This window comes from Gouania willdenowi, chromosome 20, assembly GCF_900634775.1.
Source record: "Gouania willdenowi chromosome 20, fGouWil2.1, whole genome shotgun sequence".
Taxonomy (NCBI): domain Eukaryota; kingdom Metazoa; phylum Chordata; class Actinopteri; order Blenniiformes; family Gobiesocidae; genus Gouania; species Gouania willdenowi.
This window is the reverse complement of record NC_041063.1, coordinates 20,608,513-20,630,924: the sequence shown is the minus strand read 5'-3', so window position 1 is coordinate 20,630,924 and position 22,412 is coordinate 20,608,513. Positions and strand designations below refer to the sequence as shown.

At 37.4% G+C, this 22,412-nt stretch overlaps 1 protein-coding gene across 2 annotated transcripts in view; it reads right to left on the bottom strand.

Moving 5' to 3' along the window:
- The window catches only part of LOC114454092 (cadherin-18), a 118,154-nt gene that overhangs the window by 10,001 nt on the left and 85,741 nt on the right, over positions 1-22,412 (bottom strand). For both annotated transcript variants that reach the window (XM_028434271.1, XM_028434270.1), the window contains 4 exons: positions 15,451-15,587; positions 12,339-12,460; positions 9,263-9,380; positions 457-708 (listed from right to left, as the gene is read on the bottom strand). In XM_028434271.1, coding sequence (XP_028290072.1) covers positions 457-708; positions 9,263-9,380; positions 12,339-12,460; positions 15,451-15,587 — 629 coding nt within the window. The remainder of the gene's footprint in view (positions 1-456; positions 709-9,262; positions 9,381-12,338; positions 12,461-15,450; positions 15,588-22,412) is intronic.

The following is a 22,412-nucleotide window of genomic DNA, read 5'->3' as shown; positions in this document are numbered from 1 at the left end:
CCTCCTTACAACACGCAATGGCAAACTGCAGTGGGCAAGGCGAGGAGGAGACTATCATTCTGTAACAAATCAAGGGAATGGTTTGATCAACGTTAAGGGTTGTCAGCTTGGATGACACAGGTGGAATTTTTGATGTGATGGTCTAATTTCAGTTGCAACAGACGAGCACGTTGCTCCGAATGGCTGACCCTGTCTTCTTCATTCCCCTTGTCTTCATCATCTCTGTCCTCTCTCCTCTAGGCATCGCATCCCTTTCCTGCTTTTTTAGCCTCTGAATCTTCTTCCCTTCCTCACCTTTCTTAACCCTAATTCCAGATTCTATCTGTGTTCTCACATGTCCATGTAATTCTCTTTCTCTTCCCCTGTCAAACACTTTAAAAAACCATCTAAGCTCCTTCATAGTCCACAGTAATCTAACCTCAGGTGGATTCTCCCTTCATGGTCGTCTTGACTTACCGAGCAAGATAATGATGCACAGAAGGATGGCAATCAGAGCGCCCGTGCTGAGACCCGCCGACGAGAGAAAAGCCTTGCCCTGGCACATCCGAACCTTGCCATGACGCTGGCACGGGCACACTCGTAGAGTCAAAGTGCTGGTGCCACTGAGGGAAGGCTCCCCGCCGTCCCACACCACAATGGGCAGCTCGTACAGCTCCTGGGTTAGCTGACTGAAGCGGCGTCGCCTGGCGATGATGCTGGCGGAGCTGTCTGTGAAAGAAAATATGAAGAAGAAAATCAGGCCTAGATTTTACCTTGTAAAGTGTAATGGAATAATTATATGTACATTATAATTCTGAGCTTATAGATGCTTATATATGTAAATTTTCCCTCCCTGCATGCTTAAAGCTCTGTTTCCCCATAGTTATGTTTCTCTCAGTCTTGTTCTCACACCAGATTCTCTCTTAGTATTTGTATTTGTTTCTTCCTCTATACATTTTTGTTCATGCCAGAGCTCTAGAATAAACTCCATAAAAGATCTTTTGGACCATTTTTCACTTATGTTATCAGAAGATTTCCATAACAAAAGGTAAGAAACAAGCTCTTCAGGCGTGAGTCAGATTTTAAAGAGTAGCTGCTAATCAATGACAAGGTGATCATGTACTGTGGCTGTGTAACAAGACAATAAGGAAAGCATGAACTCAAAATCTAAAACAGTACTTGCCAAGCTTTCTGCTTTCTTGAGATGAACAAAAAAAGGCAAGACAAGTTATTTTTCTTGGTAGAAGGAGAATGAGTGCACAAACTTAAGATATTTGAACTGCTACATTTTCAGGTAAAATGGTCAAACTTTATTGTTTTATTTTCACTAGATAAATGTTGAGGAATACTGAGGTGAGGTCTAATGAGTCTAATGGCCGAGCTTAGTTTGTGATGTTGGAGTCATCTCACATCCTCCTCAAGACGACACAGATTTAATTCCACAACTTTATCGTTATATTGAGATACCGGTATATATATATATTGCTGCCAAATTGTGCAGTGAACACCATCAATAATAAATGAATAGTGTTTGTACAACACTTTGACTCTTGCAAACTGTAAATTATGTATAATCACCAAAAAGACAGAATGAACATCAGTTGCATTATTTCATAAATTTGTGGTTGTGTTCAGTCTGCGTCACACGGAGCAACATTTCTTAAGCATAATTGGGTGAAAGGTCAGTCTTTCCAAAGTAAACCCTATTATTTATTATTTGCCTTATGAGTCCCACCTGGTATTCATTTTGGAAACACCTTAGTGTAATGCAATGGAGAGTATGAGCTGCCAAGGTGATATTGCTACTTCAGCAACACATCAACGGTAGAGAAACACTCGCCTGTTTGGACAGACTTTGACTATCATGGCATTCACGCAACACTCTGAATGATCTAAGTTGTGTGTGATGTCTTCCATAAAATTCAAGAATTTTGAGTTTGGTACAGAAAACTTTTTCTAGTTCTGCTGCTCTAGGTTTAGCTGTCGGAGAACATTCTGTGATGCACTTTTGATTCTTTAATAACAATGTTTCTATCTCTCTACAGTCTGTGGTTTCTCTTCCCTCTTTGCAACCTCTCTATCCTTTTCTATCTTAGAGCTGATTGTCCTAATCCATTGTTTGCATTTCAACCAACTTAACAACTCCACCTAAGTAAAGTACATTAACCCTATGCTCCTGACTTCTACTGGGAGAAATCTGGCCCTAAAACCAGCTTACTAGCAACATCTAGCCCGCAGTCAGCTTTGCCTGTACTACTCATCTGGCAGAATCAGATTACAAGCACAATATCAGATCTCTGGCAAGATATTTCAAAGTGGCAAGGGAGTTTTAGAACCATTTCTCCAAAGGTTCACCCACCTTTCCATTTCCCTCCCGAGGTCAAGATAAGCCACTCTCTTTGTGGTGGGCTGAGTGATGATATTTGGCCCTTCACAATCATTTCCCAGCTTCAAGCTTTAGTGAAGGTGTGACCTCATCTCCATCAGCCCTCACCGAGTGCCTCTGCAGCAGAAGATGTGCTCCACAGAGCCTTTTTACCTGCCCTGCTCGCATGCTAGTTCTTGGATTTCTTTGTTTCTGTATAGGGCAGCATGTTAGTACTGAAAAACTTACACTACATGGACGTTCATTTCTTAGTTGTGCACATAGGACAACCTTTCCTTTTCCAACCAGTGAAAAAACAATCCATGCTGTACTATGGTGATGCTGCTCGGAGACATCTCCTCCCACTCCAATCTCTGCTTCATCTATGAATAATTACAATGATCGACAGCTGGAATGACAAGACACACTTCAAGCTAATGATGGCGGTTTCACTGTATCAGCAAGTGGATGGACGAGTCGGGGTGGTTGGGGTGCGTTAGAGGCTGGAGTGTGAGGATGTAATCAACACTGACGGGAGAAGATAAGAGGAAAGGTGGTTGGGGTGTATCGTGGAAGATCGAGTGTTTTTGTGCTTGCGCTCAAATTGGTTGAGGCAGAGAAAAACAAACAAGTTCCGTACAAGCACGGAGTTATGTGTGGGTACATTTACCCAGAACGTTCACCTCCATTACATCATGATTTTCACATGAAGGTTCCCACTGGGTGATTAACACCTCAGCCATAATGGCTAAGACAGGTGAAGACTCAAGAAGGAAGGGGACATCTTCTCCTTGTCGTTCACTTCTACATAACACACACATTTTCACATTTAACTCTGATGTGGCCCTTGGTCCACTGAAAAAAATCCCTTTGACTAGAAATTTTTCCACTTTGACATTGTTTTTTACTTCTTTCTTTGACATTTTTCATTTTCAACTTTTCATGTACTTTAACGGTGCTCAAGTCAAAATGTCCCAATGTAAAATGACAGTCAGGATTACAGCTCAAAAATGTGAGAATGCTTTAGATCAAACATCTCCATCATAGTGCACTGCCTGTGACTATTGCTCATAGAGTAACAGAACCGAGAAATTAAGTTTCAGATGTCCAGCAAAGACTACAAGATCTTAACAGTTTCTCTAACCCTAACCCGAAGATCTAAAAAGATTATTTGCAAAATGTATTAAATTGCAAACTGTCCAAATGTGCTTCTGTATTTAGATGTGTTTTTGTTCTGTTCTATCTGGACCTACAGTATTTGGTTCACATATTAACATCATTATTTAGAATATATCATTATTCTCTTCACTGGCAAAAGAGAAGAAAAAAAACACATTGCTCCATTTTTCTGCAAATTTTTTAAGCTTCAAAAAATACTATACAAATGTTTCCTGTGACCACGTTAGAAATAATACGTTTCACAAGGTCACAAATAGAGTCCCCTTGGCAAATGCAAGTCCAAACTCAAGTACTCACACACATTGTGAGATAAATTACATGTTTCTACAGAAAATTAAGCTGCTTTATTTTAGGAGTTTAGGAGTGATGTGGGGAACCAAAACTAGGGTTAGTAAAGCTTTGGTATAATGCTCAACACCACCAATTTAAATACGTTTTTTCATGGAGAAAATAATTTGAAATGACCCGAACTCTTCTTGAAGATAAAAATTGCAACTGCATGTATTTATTTACAACAACCAGCTCTCTGCAGGACAATGAAGTGAGATGTTGAAAAAGAAAAGAGCCAGCGCTAAAAATAAACTTGAAACAGACACATGCGTGTCTCTATAGACTTCACACTTGCCTACACATGCACTTAGTGGAGTTCTTTGTGAACTTTGGTGGGTGTGTGTAGGTGCCGCAGATGGGATTCAGCATCATCTCACTCTACAGTTTCCACTTTGAATTTAACCAGTGCAGTCTTACCACCATCCTACTTGGGAAATATTACATTTCCTAAAGCTTGTTTGTCACTCACATTTGCACAAAAACAACTCAAACATTAAAACAAAAGTTTGTAACTCCAAAACAAACAAAGTGTGGATCAATCAAAAACTTCTTAAATTAATTCTAAGCGAGGCTGATTGCTACAAACAGATTGACATTGATGAAAAATCATGCACACAAAGTGGTCACCGTATTGGCTTATGCATTTAATCAAATATTGCTGTTTCCAAACTAGTTTAGAGATGCTGATACTCATCAAAGTTTGTCAGAGATATAAAGTCACGTAAGAAGCCAGTGGAACAATTCCATAACACTACTTCATGAAGTAAACCCAAATGTACTAATGGACTCTGAGCCACCCTGCTTCATTTACTACCAAAATAACAAAAAAAGAAAATTATTAAAAGGTTAAACTGACACTCACCACAACCAATGGCTTTTGTAACCCCGGAAGCACCATTTTATCAGGTCACAAATTCAGTCACAACACCTTTCTACGACTTGGGGAATGGATGGTGGAAATTGTCTCTCACAAACAAGATGGTTTATTCTCTTCCTGGCTGCTCTACAAGAACTTTTAAACAAAACTCTTTAACTCTTGTAAACCTCTAGTACTATGTATGATCTTCTTTGGTCAGGCTCAGTATAACACACACAAAAAAGCAGTTTATTGGAAAAAGTAGCAAGAAGTATGTGATGTACACCTAATTTCAAGCCATTGTAAGAGGAGTAGTCATGTGTTGGATGTATTTAAACTGGTTGGCCATGTAGTGCTTTTCCCAAAGCTTCCTTCTATAGCTTTAAAGCCCAAATGGAGTGCGTTACCCTGTAGGAATTTGACCTGCAGTTACAACAGCACTGCCACCATTTCACTCCCCAGCAAAATATGAAAGAAAAACCAGTGGTGAAAGCAGACAGATACTCAATGAAACTCCAGCAACTGTTGGAAAATTTTCGATTTGCGTACACAAGCTCAGACCTGACGTAAGATTAAGGGTGTGCGATCTGATGATATTCTCGTGATATGATATTTTTCCCATATCGCCCACCCCTACGTAAGATACAATCGTAGCGTAATTGTGTTGGCTTCATAGATCAATAAATCAAAAGGTATATCTTTCACAAAATAGGAGATTTTACTGACAAACAAATGCTTGCAAGATTGTTTTTGATTCTGTTACAATAATTAGCTTTGTTGACAAATGGTCATGTGACAAAGATTGGCACATTGCATTGTGGGATTGGGAAATTGCTTTTTGCTGGTTTCGCTGCAAATTCTATGAAATGCCGTATATACCTTGAGAACCCTATATTTGATATATTGCATGAGAAAATTGGTTTAGAATTAGGACCAATTATAGATTTGGGTAACCCTCAAAGATGCCAGCTTGGTATCATTCAGATTCTGATTCTATGGAACTTCCTCTACCAGAATCAGTCATAACCTGCTTGGGTTTTTTTTTTTTGCAAGGTTCACGTGGAAATCAGGGTTTGGCAACCGGTCTATTGACTCAGGTTAATCAAAACGAGATTGAGCCTGTTTTTTGTGGGTCGCTAAAATGTTCTACCACTGTGTTGATGGTAAAATGCAGGAACATTTCTCTCTCAAACAACAGCTTTTCCATTAGCATCCACTGGACTTGCAGTGAAGAAGTTCTTCCCGGAGAAGAAAATGAGGTCATAAGGGAGTTAGTGCCAGTGACTGAAAGAGATTTTCATCACTTGCACAACAACAGACGGTGGTGTTAGACGGAGCGGCCACCAACTGTTGGTCTGCTCCGAGTGTGAAGAGCTGACTTTAATTATCACACACAGGAGTCAACAGTATGGAAACGCAGACACTGAGAGCTGGTGGTGAGAAAGACCCTACGAGCTGTGAAAGAAGCTGCTTTACTTCTCTGGGGAAGCTTTATGCATATGAAGGGAATGTTTCCTGACAGGTTGAAAAGACAGGTGGATTTGAAATTTAGATAATAAATGAAAAAGTAATTAATTCTTACTGCCAAAACAAATAAAAGACAAACATTGTCTTATGACTTGTCTTCCAAGTCCTAATGCTTTTCTATTTTAGCAAATGAGCCTGACTATGGCATGTGATTGCCCTCTAAAACTATACTGTAAGTCATGGATCGGCAACTTTTATTGCAGTGGGGGACACAAAGATGTGATTTTGTTGGCTTTTTTGTATTTTGGGGGGTCATATTTATATTTTTGTTTCTATTTTGTTTATTTTTTCTCATTTTTTTGTGTTTTTGGAGTAATTGTGTATTTTTTTGTTCGTATATTGTTACTATTTTTTGTATATTCTGGTGTATTTTTTTATACTCCTATTTTTTTAAATTGTTGTTTTGAAGATTTCTATGTAATTCTTTGTATTTTGTTGTTTTGTGTTTGAGTCATTTTTGCATAATTTTAAAACCATTTTGCGTAATTTTAAAGCTACTTTGTGTAAATTTTACCCCATTTACTCATTTTGTGTCTTTTTGGAGTAAATGTGTACATTTTTCTTATTACATGTTTTTTGTTTACTTTTTATGTATTTTTCCAGTACTTTTGCTGCTTTTTCTGAGTCATTTTGTGTATTTCTGCTGTTGTTTTGTATATTGTGTCTAATTTCCCTCAAAGTAAACACATATGGGTGCCCTAACCTGGTCCTCGACGTTCCCTAACCTGCAGATTTTAGATGCTACCCTGGTCTACCACACTTGATCATTAGACTCATGAATATTTTCATGCAAAAACTGATTCACAACTCATCACCATTCAATTATTCCACTTCACAACAATATAAAAGGCCTCCTTCTTCATGGCAGTCATTAAAATGTGTAAAAACTCAGAGAAATGAGTAGAAAGCAAAAAGTGACTTCCTCCCTGTAGCCAGACTGTCGTTGTTTCTTGTTATCTTCACACCATCTTTCCTTCACAGAGCATATTGCCATTTAGCAAGAACTGTCTGCAAGCAGCAGTGAAAGAACACATTGCAGTGTTTCATACCCAGAAGCGATAAAGTGACAATGTGATGGCATTTATTTTGAAAGTTGTTTTTTCGTTTCATACTGTATAGCAAACAGACACCTTCAAAGACAAGAAAACAAGAACAGGCGCCATTTCTTCAGAAGTCAGAATAGTTGGTGAGATTTCACGACAAGATTAGTGCCTTTTTTAAGCTTATGCAGCATCACCACCATAAAACTGGAGAAAGGCTTGTAATGTCCTCAAGACCACATTATCTGAGACCAAGATTTTCCCAAAACCAGAATGCACCAAAGACCACGACTTTTGGGAGTCAAGACTGAATCAAGTTTATCAATTTAAAAAACCATGACAAGGTTGAACAATTAAAGAGCATTCTCTTGTTTATTTGTCAGGTGAATGAGGCCTAAAGTAAGTGTTTAGAGAGATTTCTGATTAGAAATAAGGCGTGTCTCAGTGTTTGCAGGTGTCTGACACATAAGGCACTGGAAAAGATGTCCAATCAGTTCGCTAACGCTAATGCTAAATGTTTGAAGCTAAATTGCAACAGGTTTGTCACCAGTGCTGTTGAGCGTAGGGGTCCCCGACTTTGTAATTTCGATCCTCTACTGCAGGGGTGCACAATACGTCAATCGCAATCTACCGGTCGATCGCAGAGGCATTTTGTGTCGATCGCGCACGTGGGCTGCAAGACCTCATAAATGAATGAGAATGGCACAATCACGTTTACCAGAAATGAAACCTATTCAGCTTTTGACCTCAGTTTGAGGGGGCGCTAGCGCACCCATCTGTTCATTTACAACCTCTATTAATCAATAGAAGAAGATCCTCCTCCAGCCCATACCCGCTCACACCTGGTATATTTATTAGCAGCACACACCTACGGGGTTCCCAAACTTTTCAGCCCGCAACTCCCAAAATAACGGTGATAAAGACTGGCGACCCCCACTATCCCAGGTGGTGATTGAAAACATGAGGACTCGAGCATTTATTGCCTCAACATAATTTCGCTCCAAGTGGCAGGTCAGGAGAAAGCATGGGTTTAATTACTCTTTAATGAAGTTAAAGAATAGCCGATCAGGGCTGGTCTTGACGGAAAATCTCGAGTGCCGCCAATCTGAGACTGAGACCAGACTGATGCAGGTTAGCCTGCTATGAGTTGGTAAATGGTAATGGAAATGGTAAATGGACTTGATTTATATAGTGCTTTATCCCTACACTGAAGTAGTCCCAAAGCACTTCACATATCAGCTCATTCACCCATTCAGACTCACAGTCACACACCAATGGAACAGAGCTGCCATGCAAGGCACTAGTTGACCACTGGGAGCAACGTAGGATTCAGTGTCTTGCCCAAGGACACTTCGACACATAGACAGGTATAGACTCTAAATCAGAAGAACCCTATACCAACTGAACCACGGTCGCTCTACCTCTGAGTGCCAGTGAAATAAAAACAGCTTGACAACCATTGCGGCACAAGTTGACCAGCTAAAGCTTGAGACACGAGGCATCCAGACTTGTCCGAGCTGCGTTTATCCCTTTGACCATCTCTCCTCTCTGCCTTTGTGCTGCCTGCTGGCTCAGAAGATTCAAGGAGCTCTTCAGCTCAGTGGGCGACTCAGAAATCTCCAAACTGAGAGCTTTTAAACCGATACCTGAGTGCAGACCCACCTATGGCTCCGTATTCACCTCGGAATGAAAGCGTTTCCATGGCAACACTCACTGTTGGAACTCGGGGGGACCGGCATGAAATAATGCACAGAGGAGGAGGGAAGTGAGCAGGTAATTCTTCTGACAACACAAACACACCAACCCCTTTGTGTGTGACGCATGCAAGACTAAATATGGACGTGGACTACAGCTGTTGATGTCCAAATGTTCACGACGAGCGGTTGACTGACAGCCTCTGAGTTGGGAGAAAAATCACTGCAGGCAATCAGGACACATCCACAACTCATAAGAGATGCAAACAAACATATCGATCGCTTTAATTACCTTCGTTGTCCTTAAGGGTGAAGTTGGGATTGACTGGGAGCTGGTTAGGGAGAGCGAAGGAGAACCGCTGGCCATTGGCGAAATCGTCCATGTCCAGTGCTGTGATGGTTTGGATCACCTGTTGTTCACAAGACACAAGCTCAGTTACTTTCCCAAGGCAACGCCTGCAACATTTGGCTATTCTTTGACAACTCGTGCAACATTCCCTCCCCTACGTTTTAGATTGATCACTGTGCTCTGTTCTCATATTCCATGTTCTATACCAGTGGTTCTCAAACACATATTTTCTCTTATCTTTACCTTATCTTGTCCAACTACATTTTGCTTAGAAAACTGTTTAAACCACAGGATCACTGTCCTAAGGCATCAACTGTTAACTTTATCATTACTGGTACTTGTACATGTCTTTAAATAAGCTAAATCAACTTTAGAGTGAAGTAAAAAGACAAAGTCTACAAAGTGTGCTGATCTCATTATTCGGCTAGAGATGTTCGATATTAGTTTTTTGCTAATGTTGTCCGCTTATTTTCTGTTTTCTGATATTAACCAACCTACATTTAGATCACAATATTTATTATCAGAATCAGAAACAGTTTTATTGCCGAGTAGAGTTTTTAGACAATACAAGGAATTTGACTTGGTGGATGATGCAAAAAAAAAAAAACATAACAGTATAACAACAACAACAACATATAAATATGGACATACTGTATATACAAGTAGTGCAGGTAATATTGTTGACTGTTGACACAATGTCTCAATGAAAATAAAATGTAAACCCTACTTTTAATGTAATGCCCCAATGAATGTATTCCACATAAAACAATGTGTTCATGTGGATCTTGTTGGGTTTTTTCTTTGTTATTATAAATTTTATATTTTGATAAGCGCATTGAGATGACTTTGTTGTAAATTGCGCTATACAAATAAAGTTGAATTGAATTAAAATTTGTAAAACAAGAATTCTTCTTCTTCTTCTTCTTCTTCTACATTTTGTCCCAAATAATAGCAGTTATTGAGTTTTTAATTCACAATATTGGTGAAAAAACCAATACACATATCAACTGATTGCAAATATCAGATTATATCACTGGGAATTCATTAATGTATCTATTGTTTCGTGCCTGCCAAAATATTTTCCTCATTTTTTCGTGCTTCTTGGAACTAAAACGTGCATTAGGTGAAAAAAAAAACAAAAACCTCACCACCAACATTTACCTATAGCCTATTTCAATTCCTCCTTCCATGTGACTCGATAAATACTGCATATTAGTCATAGTTATGAAACCTTTTATGATGCTGGTTGGTGTTTGTATTGTTGATGCAGTAAAACACTGTGATTTCAAATGAGATCTTTAATCCACATTCTTACATTTCATCAGGCTTTTGCACCAACGGTGTGCGTGTCACTTAACACAAAGTTCCTTTTCAAACACTGCGATTGTAACGCAAAGGTTGTGAATATCACACAGTGGGATAATGAACAGAAAGGAATTCATTTACATCTGCTTCACCTGCGTCAAAAAGTTTTTCCTTTCAATCAAATTGTCGATGAATGTAAAAAAAAAATGTTTTTTTCTTCACACTGGGGAATGGCATTACGACACAAAATATTTAATATTCAACTTTATTTTAATTTGTTTTTAGAATTTTGTATTTAATACTTAATAGGAAGAAAAATTTAACAAATGACTAAATAAATTAATAAATACATAATTTCTAACAGGGCCTAAACCCTCACCTATATACGTTTTGGAACAATATCAGACATTTTAATAATAATTTTCCACGTAAAACTGTTCTATAAATCCTATAAAACAAAACCAAAATGCAATGAGGGTCTTATTCAGTTACCAAAAGATACATTTAATGTTTTACATGAAAAACCACACAAATATAATCTAAATTTTGCATGAAAACTTACTGTCTGAACCTTGGCAAAGTGAAATGGTAAATATTAGGTTTTTTGAGTTATATTGATAGGGCTGGGCAAAATATTGGCGATATAAAAAACAACAATATTGCCTATAATGAGATATATCTAAATATTTTATCATGTTTTTATTTATACACAGTACAAACCACATCATTCAAGTATTTAATAACATGTATAGAGTACAGTCAAACAGTGTCCTTATTGAAAATGTTTCCATATTTCATATACTGTAGCTTATTTTGTATTAAAATACTGGTTTTGGGAGTCGCTGCTTTCGTTACTTGAAAATCTCAGTTAGATGCATTTCTGAGACCTTCCCCTAAACAAGCCACACTACAGAACTCACTCACACGTGCTGTCCATTACAGGAGAAAAAAGCCAAAAGGTGTTAACATTGTGCAGCTGTTTGTTAATAAATGTGCCTGTGTGACATGTTGTGGCAAATTTAAGTCAGAATTGTCTTTCTGGTCAACTTTATTGAGTCAAGATTTATATCGTCAAATAAAATAACGACTTTTGGTCAAATTGCTCCATATTACCCAGCCCTATTATCAGAGTGAATATATTTCCATGAGTATTTCCAATTGAAAATGGGGAATTCAACTTTCCAGCTTTCATAAAAATCAAACTCAAGTTGGATATGTTATCTGAACATGTTAGAGAGCTGCTATGGACTGCTAGCCTTTAGCATGGTGGCGTGCCACTGCCACTTTCTTATTCATTCCACTTCTTCCCACATAAACCCCCAAGGCCATACATGCCGACGATAGAATGTAACCTTTACATTTGGTACAAACATGTTCCATTTAAACCTTTTCCCTCATCAGCTTGAATTCATTAAAACTGTTTTTAGTTACGTCTTCTTCATTTTTTTTACTCTGTCACCCTCACACAGCCATTCGCGCCTCGCTGATTGCTCCCCATCTCACAAAACGTCTTCATTTAAATGAATCAATGACTGCAGAGAGCAAATTGGGTTGAGATTCGGTTTGGAGCTGTCATGGTTTGCTGCTGAGACACTTAAATGGGAATAGTTGGTGATTAAACAGTCTCTGCAGATACACCGGGGAGCCACTGTAGCTAATGGACAGGTCGCACACACTTCCCTCCTGATGCCTTGTTTGGATCACGGATACTGACCTGCCCCGGCCTTGAGTTCTCGCACACAATCACGTCTTCGTCGGTTGCTATTTCAGGAGGATTGTCATTCACATCCAAGACCTGCACGGTAACAGGAACGTGGCTGAAGAGAACGGGGTTGTCTGCAGCGCGAGAGAAAAAAGAGGAGAAAAAGACATCAGACTAAAGAAAAACACAAGATAACAGTCAAGAAAACACATCAGACTGTGATTTCCAATAGCTTCACACTGATCTCTTTTTATATGAAGGCTCTAAAAGGCCATTTTGTTTTGATGAAGTTTTATTGTAAAGCTAAATTTGTGCTAAAATTCTAGCTTTAAGAGCACCTTCCTTCATAAAGGTGTACTTTTTTTTATTTTTATTTTGCCGCATACGACACAAAAACAAAGACAAGAGGCCACTTTTTTCCCTTCTTTATGTTTTGTTTTAAATGTATTTATTTGATTTATTTGTTGATTCATCATTTTGTTTATTAAAGCCCAGCACAACATCTTTGTGAGTCCTTTGTGTCTCTGAGGTCGTGTAGACACAATTTCCAAGGCAGAAAAAGAAAGAAAAAATAGTCAGGTAACAGGTAAGAAAGTGTAGTCCAGCCTGCAGACTAACAGTGTACAGTAGCTGTTGCACTGCTTATACAAGCATCCGGAGCAGGAGTAGATTTACTGCTTAGCATCTATAGTATATAAAACACAGGATGCATACGTTGCACAACAGGCTTAAAAAGAAGATGCTCGCTCAGCAAACCCTAGGCAGAAGGAGAATAATCACCCAGGTGTGGATACAATAGATGCCGACGTGTAGTTACTTAAGTTAAAACAAAAAGCTCGGCCATTGAGGGGCTCCGTCTGCATAATTCAGATGTGTTTGTGTTCTAACACAGGGCCACTGTACAGGTGATGTGTTACAACGCTAAATATTGATGAAGAGAAGGAAAAACAAGGCAACAGCAGGACAACAGAATCCTACAGAAAGCTAGAAAAAAAAGATGGGTGTCATTTTGTTATCATTTTGTATAATTTTGTTATTTTTTGTTTTGTTTTTTCATTCATTTTATGCCAATTTGTGCTGATATACAATACGTATTTCTTTTCATTTGTAATTTCTTTGGTCATTGTGCGTATTTGGTCGTTTCGTGTTTTTTTGTTGTTGTCTTGTGTGTTTCTTGATGCCATTTTGTTTATTTGTTTGTGCTCATTTTGTGTATTTTCCTATCATTCCATATATTTTTGTGTTGCTTTGTCCGTTTTTCTTGTCATTCTGCGTGTTTTTTGGAGTCATTTTTTGCGTTTACTGGATTTGTTTCATAATCCACACGTCTCATTTGTTTTTCTGGTTTCTTTTAAAGAGCAGCCTTTACTTTCTGCTGGAACTGAACTTCTTGTTGGTCTCATAATGTGTGTCCTTTCTCATTCAAAGTGCTGAGGATGAATCATTCAGCCTTTTGACAGCGCTTCAGCGTGAAACGTATCCTTGAATACTAAAACGAGGTGGAGAGATAACGAAACATTAGCATGCAGCATCGGCGAAGGCAGAAGAAGACTTGTATAGGAGGGATTTAAAAAAAAAATAACCTGGTTATCAGGGCCTTTGTTTTATTTTATTCATTGTTTGAATAAGTGAGGATGGACATAGAGTCTAATTAATTTGATTTGCTGGTTAATTTTATGACTATAATTGAATGCATTCTCATCAATATGCAAATGAAACACTTTGCTCGTGTTATTTTTAAACATTACACCACTACAGGGATTCACACTTAGAACAGATGTTTGCAGTGTTTTGGAAAATGCTTAAAAAAAAAAACCAAGGGTCACACGATGACCTTTCAACAATCATCTATGTTTAGCTCTCATTTTTGTATATTTCTGTTGTCATTTTGTGTAATTTAGTTGTTTTTTTGTGCATTTTTCTGCCATTTTGTTTTCCTTTTGTGTATATCAATGTCATTTTGTATATTTTTCTTGTTGATTTGGTTGTTTTTGTTGTAATTTTTTGTGGTTTTTGGAGTCATTTTGTATACTTTTATCCCATTTTACTGTCCGTGGTTATATTTTTTGTTGTTTGGTCATTTTTTTTTAATTGTATATAAATGTTTGTTGCTTCAACACATGAATTTCCCCTTTAGGGATTAATAAAGGTATTCTTTTCTATTCTATGTATTTTTGTTGTTGCTTTGTATTTCAATTCAGTTAGTTTTGCGCACAATTGTTGTCCTTTTGTATAATTTGTGATTTTATCTGTTTTTTTGTACATTTTTGTTGTCATTTTGAATAATCTGCTTTTTTTTCCTTCTTGTTTTTGTTGTTGAGTGCTTTTTTTTAAGTCAGTTTTGGTTTTTGTCGTCGTTTCATGTGCTTTTGGAGTAATTTTAAATATCTTTCTTCTATTTTACATGTGTTTTTTTGTTATTTTCTGTGCTTTTAGAGTCCATTACGTTTTTTTGTTGTCGTTTCAATTTCTTTACAGTTATTTTGTGCACATTTGTTGTCTTGTTCTATATATTCCTGTCAATTTGTGTGGATTGAGGGTCATTTTTGTGAGTCATTTTTGCAGTTTTTTTGTTGTTGCTGTTTTATGTATTTTTCAATTATTTTGTGCATTCACCTTGAGGGGCCACTTATGGCCCCCGGACCAGGAATTGAATTAGATACGAATCAACTTCAGAGAAACATTTTATGGAGAATATCATTGGTTGGCAGCGTGTGCAGTAACCTCACAATAGAGGACTGGTAAATAACAATGACCTGGTTGCACAATGATTCTGTGTTCTCCTCCTGATGAACAGATTTAAATAACTGGTGAATACAAAAATATATTTTTGAGTCTAAAAAGCAGTCATTCTTCAAACAACAGCACAACAAAACAAACCTTTTTTTGTTGTGTCAATTGGCTTCCCACAGGATGAGAAGAGGTTTAAGCCAATAATGGAAGAGAAGTGGCAGCTTTTTTTAACGTCCACATTACATAAGTCACACTTTAAATGTACTTACAATGTATAAAGTCTAAATATAGAGGATGAACAAAGAGTGGTCCATTTTTTAACTGCTTATTGCAGGCAGTTTTATTCCAACAAGTGTACTTAGACATGATTAAAAACCAACATGGTACCTACCAACCTCCGAGGCCATCACTGTGATGTTGTGCCAGGGCATGTCTTCCCTGTCCAGTGGCTGTGTCGTGCGTATGACTCCAGTGCTTTCATCGATCCTGAAGTATCTCACTCCATCCTCTTTGCTGTCCATGAAATATCTTTAAAAACACCACAAAGATAACCATTTACTAGGAATGTCACGCTATTGAAGATATCAAGATACCGCGGTATTACAAGTGCCTCGATATCATCGTGGTTATCTCATGGTGTAGAGTTTGAAGAAATTGTGCATGCCCCAGCGGCTACAAGTCAGAGGTGTGGAAACATTTCAATTTCACCGCATTAAGGTGGGCAATATGCAAACGCTGTGCGCTACTCTTCACTTAACAACTCGGCATCCCGAGTAAGACAATAGATACTGTCAAAATAGTGAATATGACAATTTCTCAATTGTAAACATTCTTGTTATTGTTAACATACTGTGTGCCTTCTGCCTTCCTGTAAAACCGTGAGCTTTCCTACAATATCGCAATAATCATCGTACCGTGAAGTTACAACCTTGATTTTACCAAACTGTTAGATTTAGATATTGTTACATTCCTAATGTCTGCACCACAAACATAATTCATCGGCATTTGAGAAAACATCCAGAACCAACAAAGGCTATTGTTTTACTTTTTAATAGTTCCAGAGGAGAACACTAACACATATAGAATTATGTGTGTGAAATGTTGCCATTTGACTTCTATAGTGTGTGTGTGCATATATATATATGACCTCTGGGGTCAGGCTGTTTTAGCTGTGTAAAACTTGTCTGCCTGTATATTGCAATCTGCACGCTCTTGCTATCTCTCACTTGAAAATGTCTTCTAGGGAAAAGTTTACTGTAAATGAGGTTTTGGAACAGCTCTTTCACAGTAAAAGTGATGTAGAGGAGAATCTGAAACTTTATAGTGAATAACCACAAATGTGTTGCAGAAAGGAGATAAACATAAGTAAATAAATGACCCCAAGCGTAAAAAGTCCATGAAAACATCACAAATGTGTTGGGAAGTCACTTTGACAGTTTTTTTTGGGGGCAAACACAAGAAATGACAATACTACACACCCCACAATGTAATGCACAAAACTTTTCCAACAATGCCTGTAGACCCCTTAATGGCCCACGTCACGAGTGACGTCACAACTCTAGCTGGAGGCAAAAACAGGAAACGCCGCTGGCTAAAGACTGTGGAGGATAGTAATGTTACAGCTTTAGAATGTCATCCTGTTGTGTGTTTGGGTGCCAGAATAGGAAGAATAACGCTAGTGGACGTAAATTAAAGTTTTATAGGATTCCAGCTGACACTTGTGCTAAAAAAAAACGAAGACAATTGTGGTTTTGCCTCCAGGCTAAAATACGTCACAATGTTTACACCAAATGAAAGGGTCTATAAGAGAGTGTTTACAATAGGGATAAAAAAAAAAAAAGCATTAATTTCCGCCTTTTACGTCATTGCATCGAGCAATTGAGCTACACTATGTCTTTATCTGATAAAAAGAAAAAATGCAAATCCAGCAGCTTTAAATTAACCATATTAAGCATTTTTGGCATGAAAGATGTCATAACAGAAACAATACAGAAATGGACATACCTTGAAACAGAATTTGAGAGCAAATTACTCTAAAACCTTTTACTTGAGGTCTTTTAATCAATCCTGACAGATTTGACAAAGTGTAATTCAGCCCCTTCCTTCATCACTGAAGCACATAAACAGATATCATTAATGTTTAACAGATAAAACACCATTAAAATACATTCAGTACTTAATAACGCAGTTCGCTTCATTATCAGCTCTAACAATGTTGACACTCCGCAGGCTTGTCAAACAGGAAGTAACGCAGACGGAGAAATGCAAAGAAGCCTCGGCAGCTCCCCTTATGAGTTCAAATTAGCAGAGACTGTGTGCTAGCTCATTCATCTCCTAATGACCCATTTATACCTTTAATCCTGAATGCATTCTGCTGTGTAATACATAATAGGCTTCAGAGGTGGAAGCCCCACAGCTATATTATTGCCAAGAGTGTATTCATTACAAATAATAAACTATTCCGCTTGTTTGTGCAGCAAAAAGCGGCAGCGTAGCACAGCAACCCCCGTAGATTTGCTGTCATGATTAATTCAAACAGGAAGTCTTTCCAGCTTTATAAGAACAATCCTCATCAACAGAAACCAAGTGCAGGGTTTTTTTGTATTTTTTTTTTCCTGGTTCGAACACAGAAGAAAACGCGAGACAAACTCTTAAACACAGCTACTTATGATGCGTCGCAAGCTTTTTGCGATGATGCTCTTGTTTTACGACTGACACGGACAGTCAATCATCAACAGAAGCTGCTTTTACGCTCGGTAATGATTGTTTTTCAGAGAATCTTGAGGGAAGTCATTTGTCTTTATGCAGTAAACAGGAAACCAAATATCCTTTGCCTTTTAATGCAAAGTGCTGCTTTCAAATTACCAACATGCACTAAGCACAAGCATAATGGCTGTTTTGTTTTATTCTTGACTAAATTTGTTTTTTTTTCTTCATTAAAGAAAAACCAGTAAACCAAACAAACAGTGGTTTGAAATGATCTTTGATAATCACCCTCATTCTGAGGCTTTGCAGTGTGGTTTTTTTTTGTTCCCATTCACTATGATTGTTTCTCTTTTCTATTATTAATAATATTATTATTGTATAAATGTGATAGCATCAGCCCACAATTTACAACAATTAAACCTTGAAAATATGAATTAACTGTATTGTATTTTTATTTTTGTATTTCCCTTTTCTACTCAACCCTCCTTCAAATGACTGCAATTGTTTAGACTTGTTGTCATTTGAAGGATATATTTACGCATAAATATCTGCTCACAAATAAAATGCCCATAGTTGCATTTGTGGAAAATTAATCTGTGATGGAAAAGAAGGGAAAAAAAAAACACATTAAGAACTAAACTATGTCAGATTAATCCAGTGCTTCTAAAAGTGTGCGGTGCGTCCCCTGGTGGGGAATGGAGACATGACAGGTGGGGCGCGACAAACAGGAGGGAATTTCCAACTTCATGGCAATCTTATAAAATGCCTTTTTTTAAAAAATTGAAAATAAAAATCATTAACACTAAACAAAACGCCTACACATAAAGTAATAATGAGAAGCAAAAAAACCCCAAACATTACATTATTAGACTGCATTAGATATGTGACATGGAACTGAAGTGCAAAAATAATGATTGAGGTCGGAACAATTGACAAACTTTCAATATATGACTTCAAATGTGTTTATTTTCTGTTTCCTTAAGCTTTTTGTCACGGATTGCAAACAATGTTTCATTACTTCCTGTATTTTTGACTGTTGCACTGTTACAGTTGTTTTTAATGCAGGTATCTAATTTCATTTAGTTTTTGAGTTTTAACGTATTCATGAAATATGTTACTTGCATTTCATACATTGCACTGAAATTCCTTTTTTGTTGTCTTAACGCTGCAGTATGTAGAATCGCACGACTTGTATAGAAACAACCTATCATCGCTTACCGGTATCCTTGTGGATTTTTGACCAAATTAAGCAAAAAACAAAAACAAAAACACACACACACAAAAAAAAAAAAACATACATACTGCAGCTTTATGCTTTTTTAGCACAAATTGCAAACAATGTTTCGTTATTTCCTTAATTTCTGACTGCTGAATTTAGTTTAATCTAGTTTTTAATTTATTATGAAACATGATATTACTTGTTCCCTGGTAGTTCAATACATTTGAAAATGTGTTTATGTATTTGGGGGTAATGGCTGCAGGTGGGGCTTGAAAGTTCGCCTTCGTTCAAAATGGGGAATACCCAAAAACGTTTTAAGAACCACTAGATGAATCACTTAGGAAGCCATCATTGGTCGGCTGACCAAATTCAAGACTCTCATCAGTTAATGTTTTTACAATATTTTTCTGCTCTACATATTAGGCTACACTCAATTCAAGCATTATAGACATGACTTTAATCCTTATGATAACTCTGATTAATGACTTTCTGAGCTGAATTTTTAGGTGTAAGCGGTGAAACATCAAATAAACATTTACTTTTAAAGAAGTTCCCTTAATGTTGACACCAATGGTTGTTTAACTGCATCTTAGAAACAGGCTGTTAAAAGATGTCCATCATTTTCTCAGGATGGTGTAAAGAATCGTCATAATGCAGAGATTCCTTCATGCAAGCGTTGAGTTAATGACTCACACAGATCTCATTTGGTTATTTAGATATCAATTTCATGCCATTCTTCAACATCAATGGTATGTTTAGTCCACGGCCCCCGCATACGAAGATATTATGATCAAAGCGAGCCAGATACTGATTCCTCGAACGGAGAGGCGTTAAAAGACTTCCTGCTGCTGCTTCCCTTTCCTTAATGCTGGGAACACTGTGGGAGATGCACCGCACTGGAGGAATGAAGCAGGTGTCCCATAAGAGGAAAAAGGAAACTCTTTCATATGTAGATTATCTTTGTGTTTACCTCAAATCTTCCATATTATGTTAAGTGTAGGACACAAAGCAAGGAATCAGCCTGTGACTAATGCTTTGGCCTTTTTACTTTTTGTATTTTACACAACATGACATCAGATAAACAAAAAAAAAACAACATAAGTTAAAGTTTAATACAAAAGTACAAAATGGTCTGAATAAACCTGTGATTTCGCTAATTCTGTTTCAGATTAAACTAATTTCCATGACCATTCCATGTCCATCTCATTACTGGTTACGGCTTTTCTCGCCGTTATTTTACTAATATTATTTATTTGTGCCTGTGGACAGTCAAACTCAAAAACTAAAGGACACATTTTGATTAATTCTGTTGGAAAGTAATTCGATTTTGGGGATGATCCGGATCAATATACTGATTGTGAATCAGTTTAATAATTGATAAATCCCTATAATCAGCTCATTGAGCTGCTTCTACGACACCTCCTGCTGGTGACTTTGTGCATTACATGCTCTAGTCGTAAGTTTGTTTGACTTTCTGTTTTATTCATTTTATACGGTAACACTTTACTTGAAGTTTCATACATAAAGGCTGACAATACGCTGTCATTATTATGACACGACACGTGTCATTGGCATGAATAATGTGTCATTAAGGTTGTCATTAAGTGTCGCTGGTTACCTTAACCCCAATCTTAACCCTAACCCTTTGTTACCCCTAGATCCTTCCACCTTACCCAACAAATGGCAGCATATCTACAAAGGTGTCATCATTTAGTGAAAAATGTCGTAATTTAGCAAACAACACTTGTCCCATTGGTGTGTGATTGTGACTGTGAATGAGCTGATATGTAAAGCACTTTGTGACATCTGTCTGTGAAAGTTGCTATAGAAGTAAACATTACTTACTTACTACTTACTTAACGACAGCCTTATTCATGCTAATGACAGATAATGACAGCGTAGTGTCAGCCTTAAGTAGAAAACTTCAAGTAAAGTGTTACCCTTCATATTCCTATACTTCACGTGACAACGTAATGTCAGCCTTAAGTGTAAAACGTCAAGTGTTACCCCCTTTATATTCCTATACTTCACATGTCTGTACGTGAGATTATGTAGCGTGATATTTCAACATGTTGCGACATCTGCTATAGTGAGAACTTGTGATGTTGTCCCAAAACATGTAGGTGAGGGTGGAGTCCATGTTATATACAGTAGCTATTTTCATTTCAGGAGGTGAAATCATGCAACACTGTGATATTTCACATTTCCATCTCTTTTCTACACATTCAAGCAGAAGTTTATGAGGGAAAAAGGGAAGTAAATGTGTAATATTGTCCCGAAACGTGTATGTCAGGGTTTCATTTTGTTCAAATACATTTCAAAATAAACGTATAATAATAATAATAATAATAATAATAATAATAATAATAATAATAATAATAATAATAATAATAATAATAATAATAATAATAATAAGAAATAATAATAATTCCGTTTCCATCCCTGTTCCCTGTTCAGAAACCAATATTTTTTTTTAATTTAAGTATAAAATAGTTGTAATCAAAGTGTGATACATTTTTAGTTGTTATTAATCTACACCACAGACCACACGTGTCAAACCTCAGGCCCGGGACCCAAATCTGGCTCGTCGATCATCTAATTTGGCCCACAGGGAAAAAGAAAAACAAAGAACATAAATTAATTATTAACTCGTTCAATTGTAGATATATCACCACCTCCAAACATAAAGCGTCAATGACACTCCACAATATTTGCAAGGGCTCGTGATATTCCCCGCACTTATATTGAACGTTGGCAGGTATTTTTAATCTCAAATTTCGGAAACAACTCAATATTTTCTGTAAAATCCTGCTATTTCTCAGAAATATACAAAATATATTCCCTAAATTAAACCAAAATGTGTCACGCAAAGATTTTTATCCTGCAGGGACTGAGATCTCTCACATGTTGCTGAATATTGTCCATGCGTTACATACTTTATGTATCCTTTATATGTGTAAGTGCAAACTCGAGCTCATTAATGTCCAATTAGCTAAAATATGCAGCCCACATCAGATCAAACTGCTCCATTTTTGGGTCCTGAACTAAAATGAATTTGTCAGCCCTGCTTTAGACATGGGGACATCTCAACCTCCCTGTGGACACTATTTTTAAGTATTTAAAGACGAGGGTTCCACGTTACTATCCACATTCACATGTGATGAGCTTTAATGAAGACATGTTACAGTCATTTTGTTTGACAGGGGCAAGTACTTGTGTATTCAACCTTGATGATTAATAATATCACTTACTGTGACAAGTGGAGTCATCTCAACTGAAGCAACGTCTGTCAAGCTAAGGATCACGTCTTTCATGCTCGCTTACTTGACTGAGGTGGAGATGGGATATGGGGGACATGGGAAACTGGTGGCCCAGGGACCACATTTTGTGCAGCCCCTAAAGTGAATGCATAAATTAACTCCAAAGAC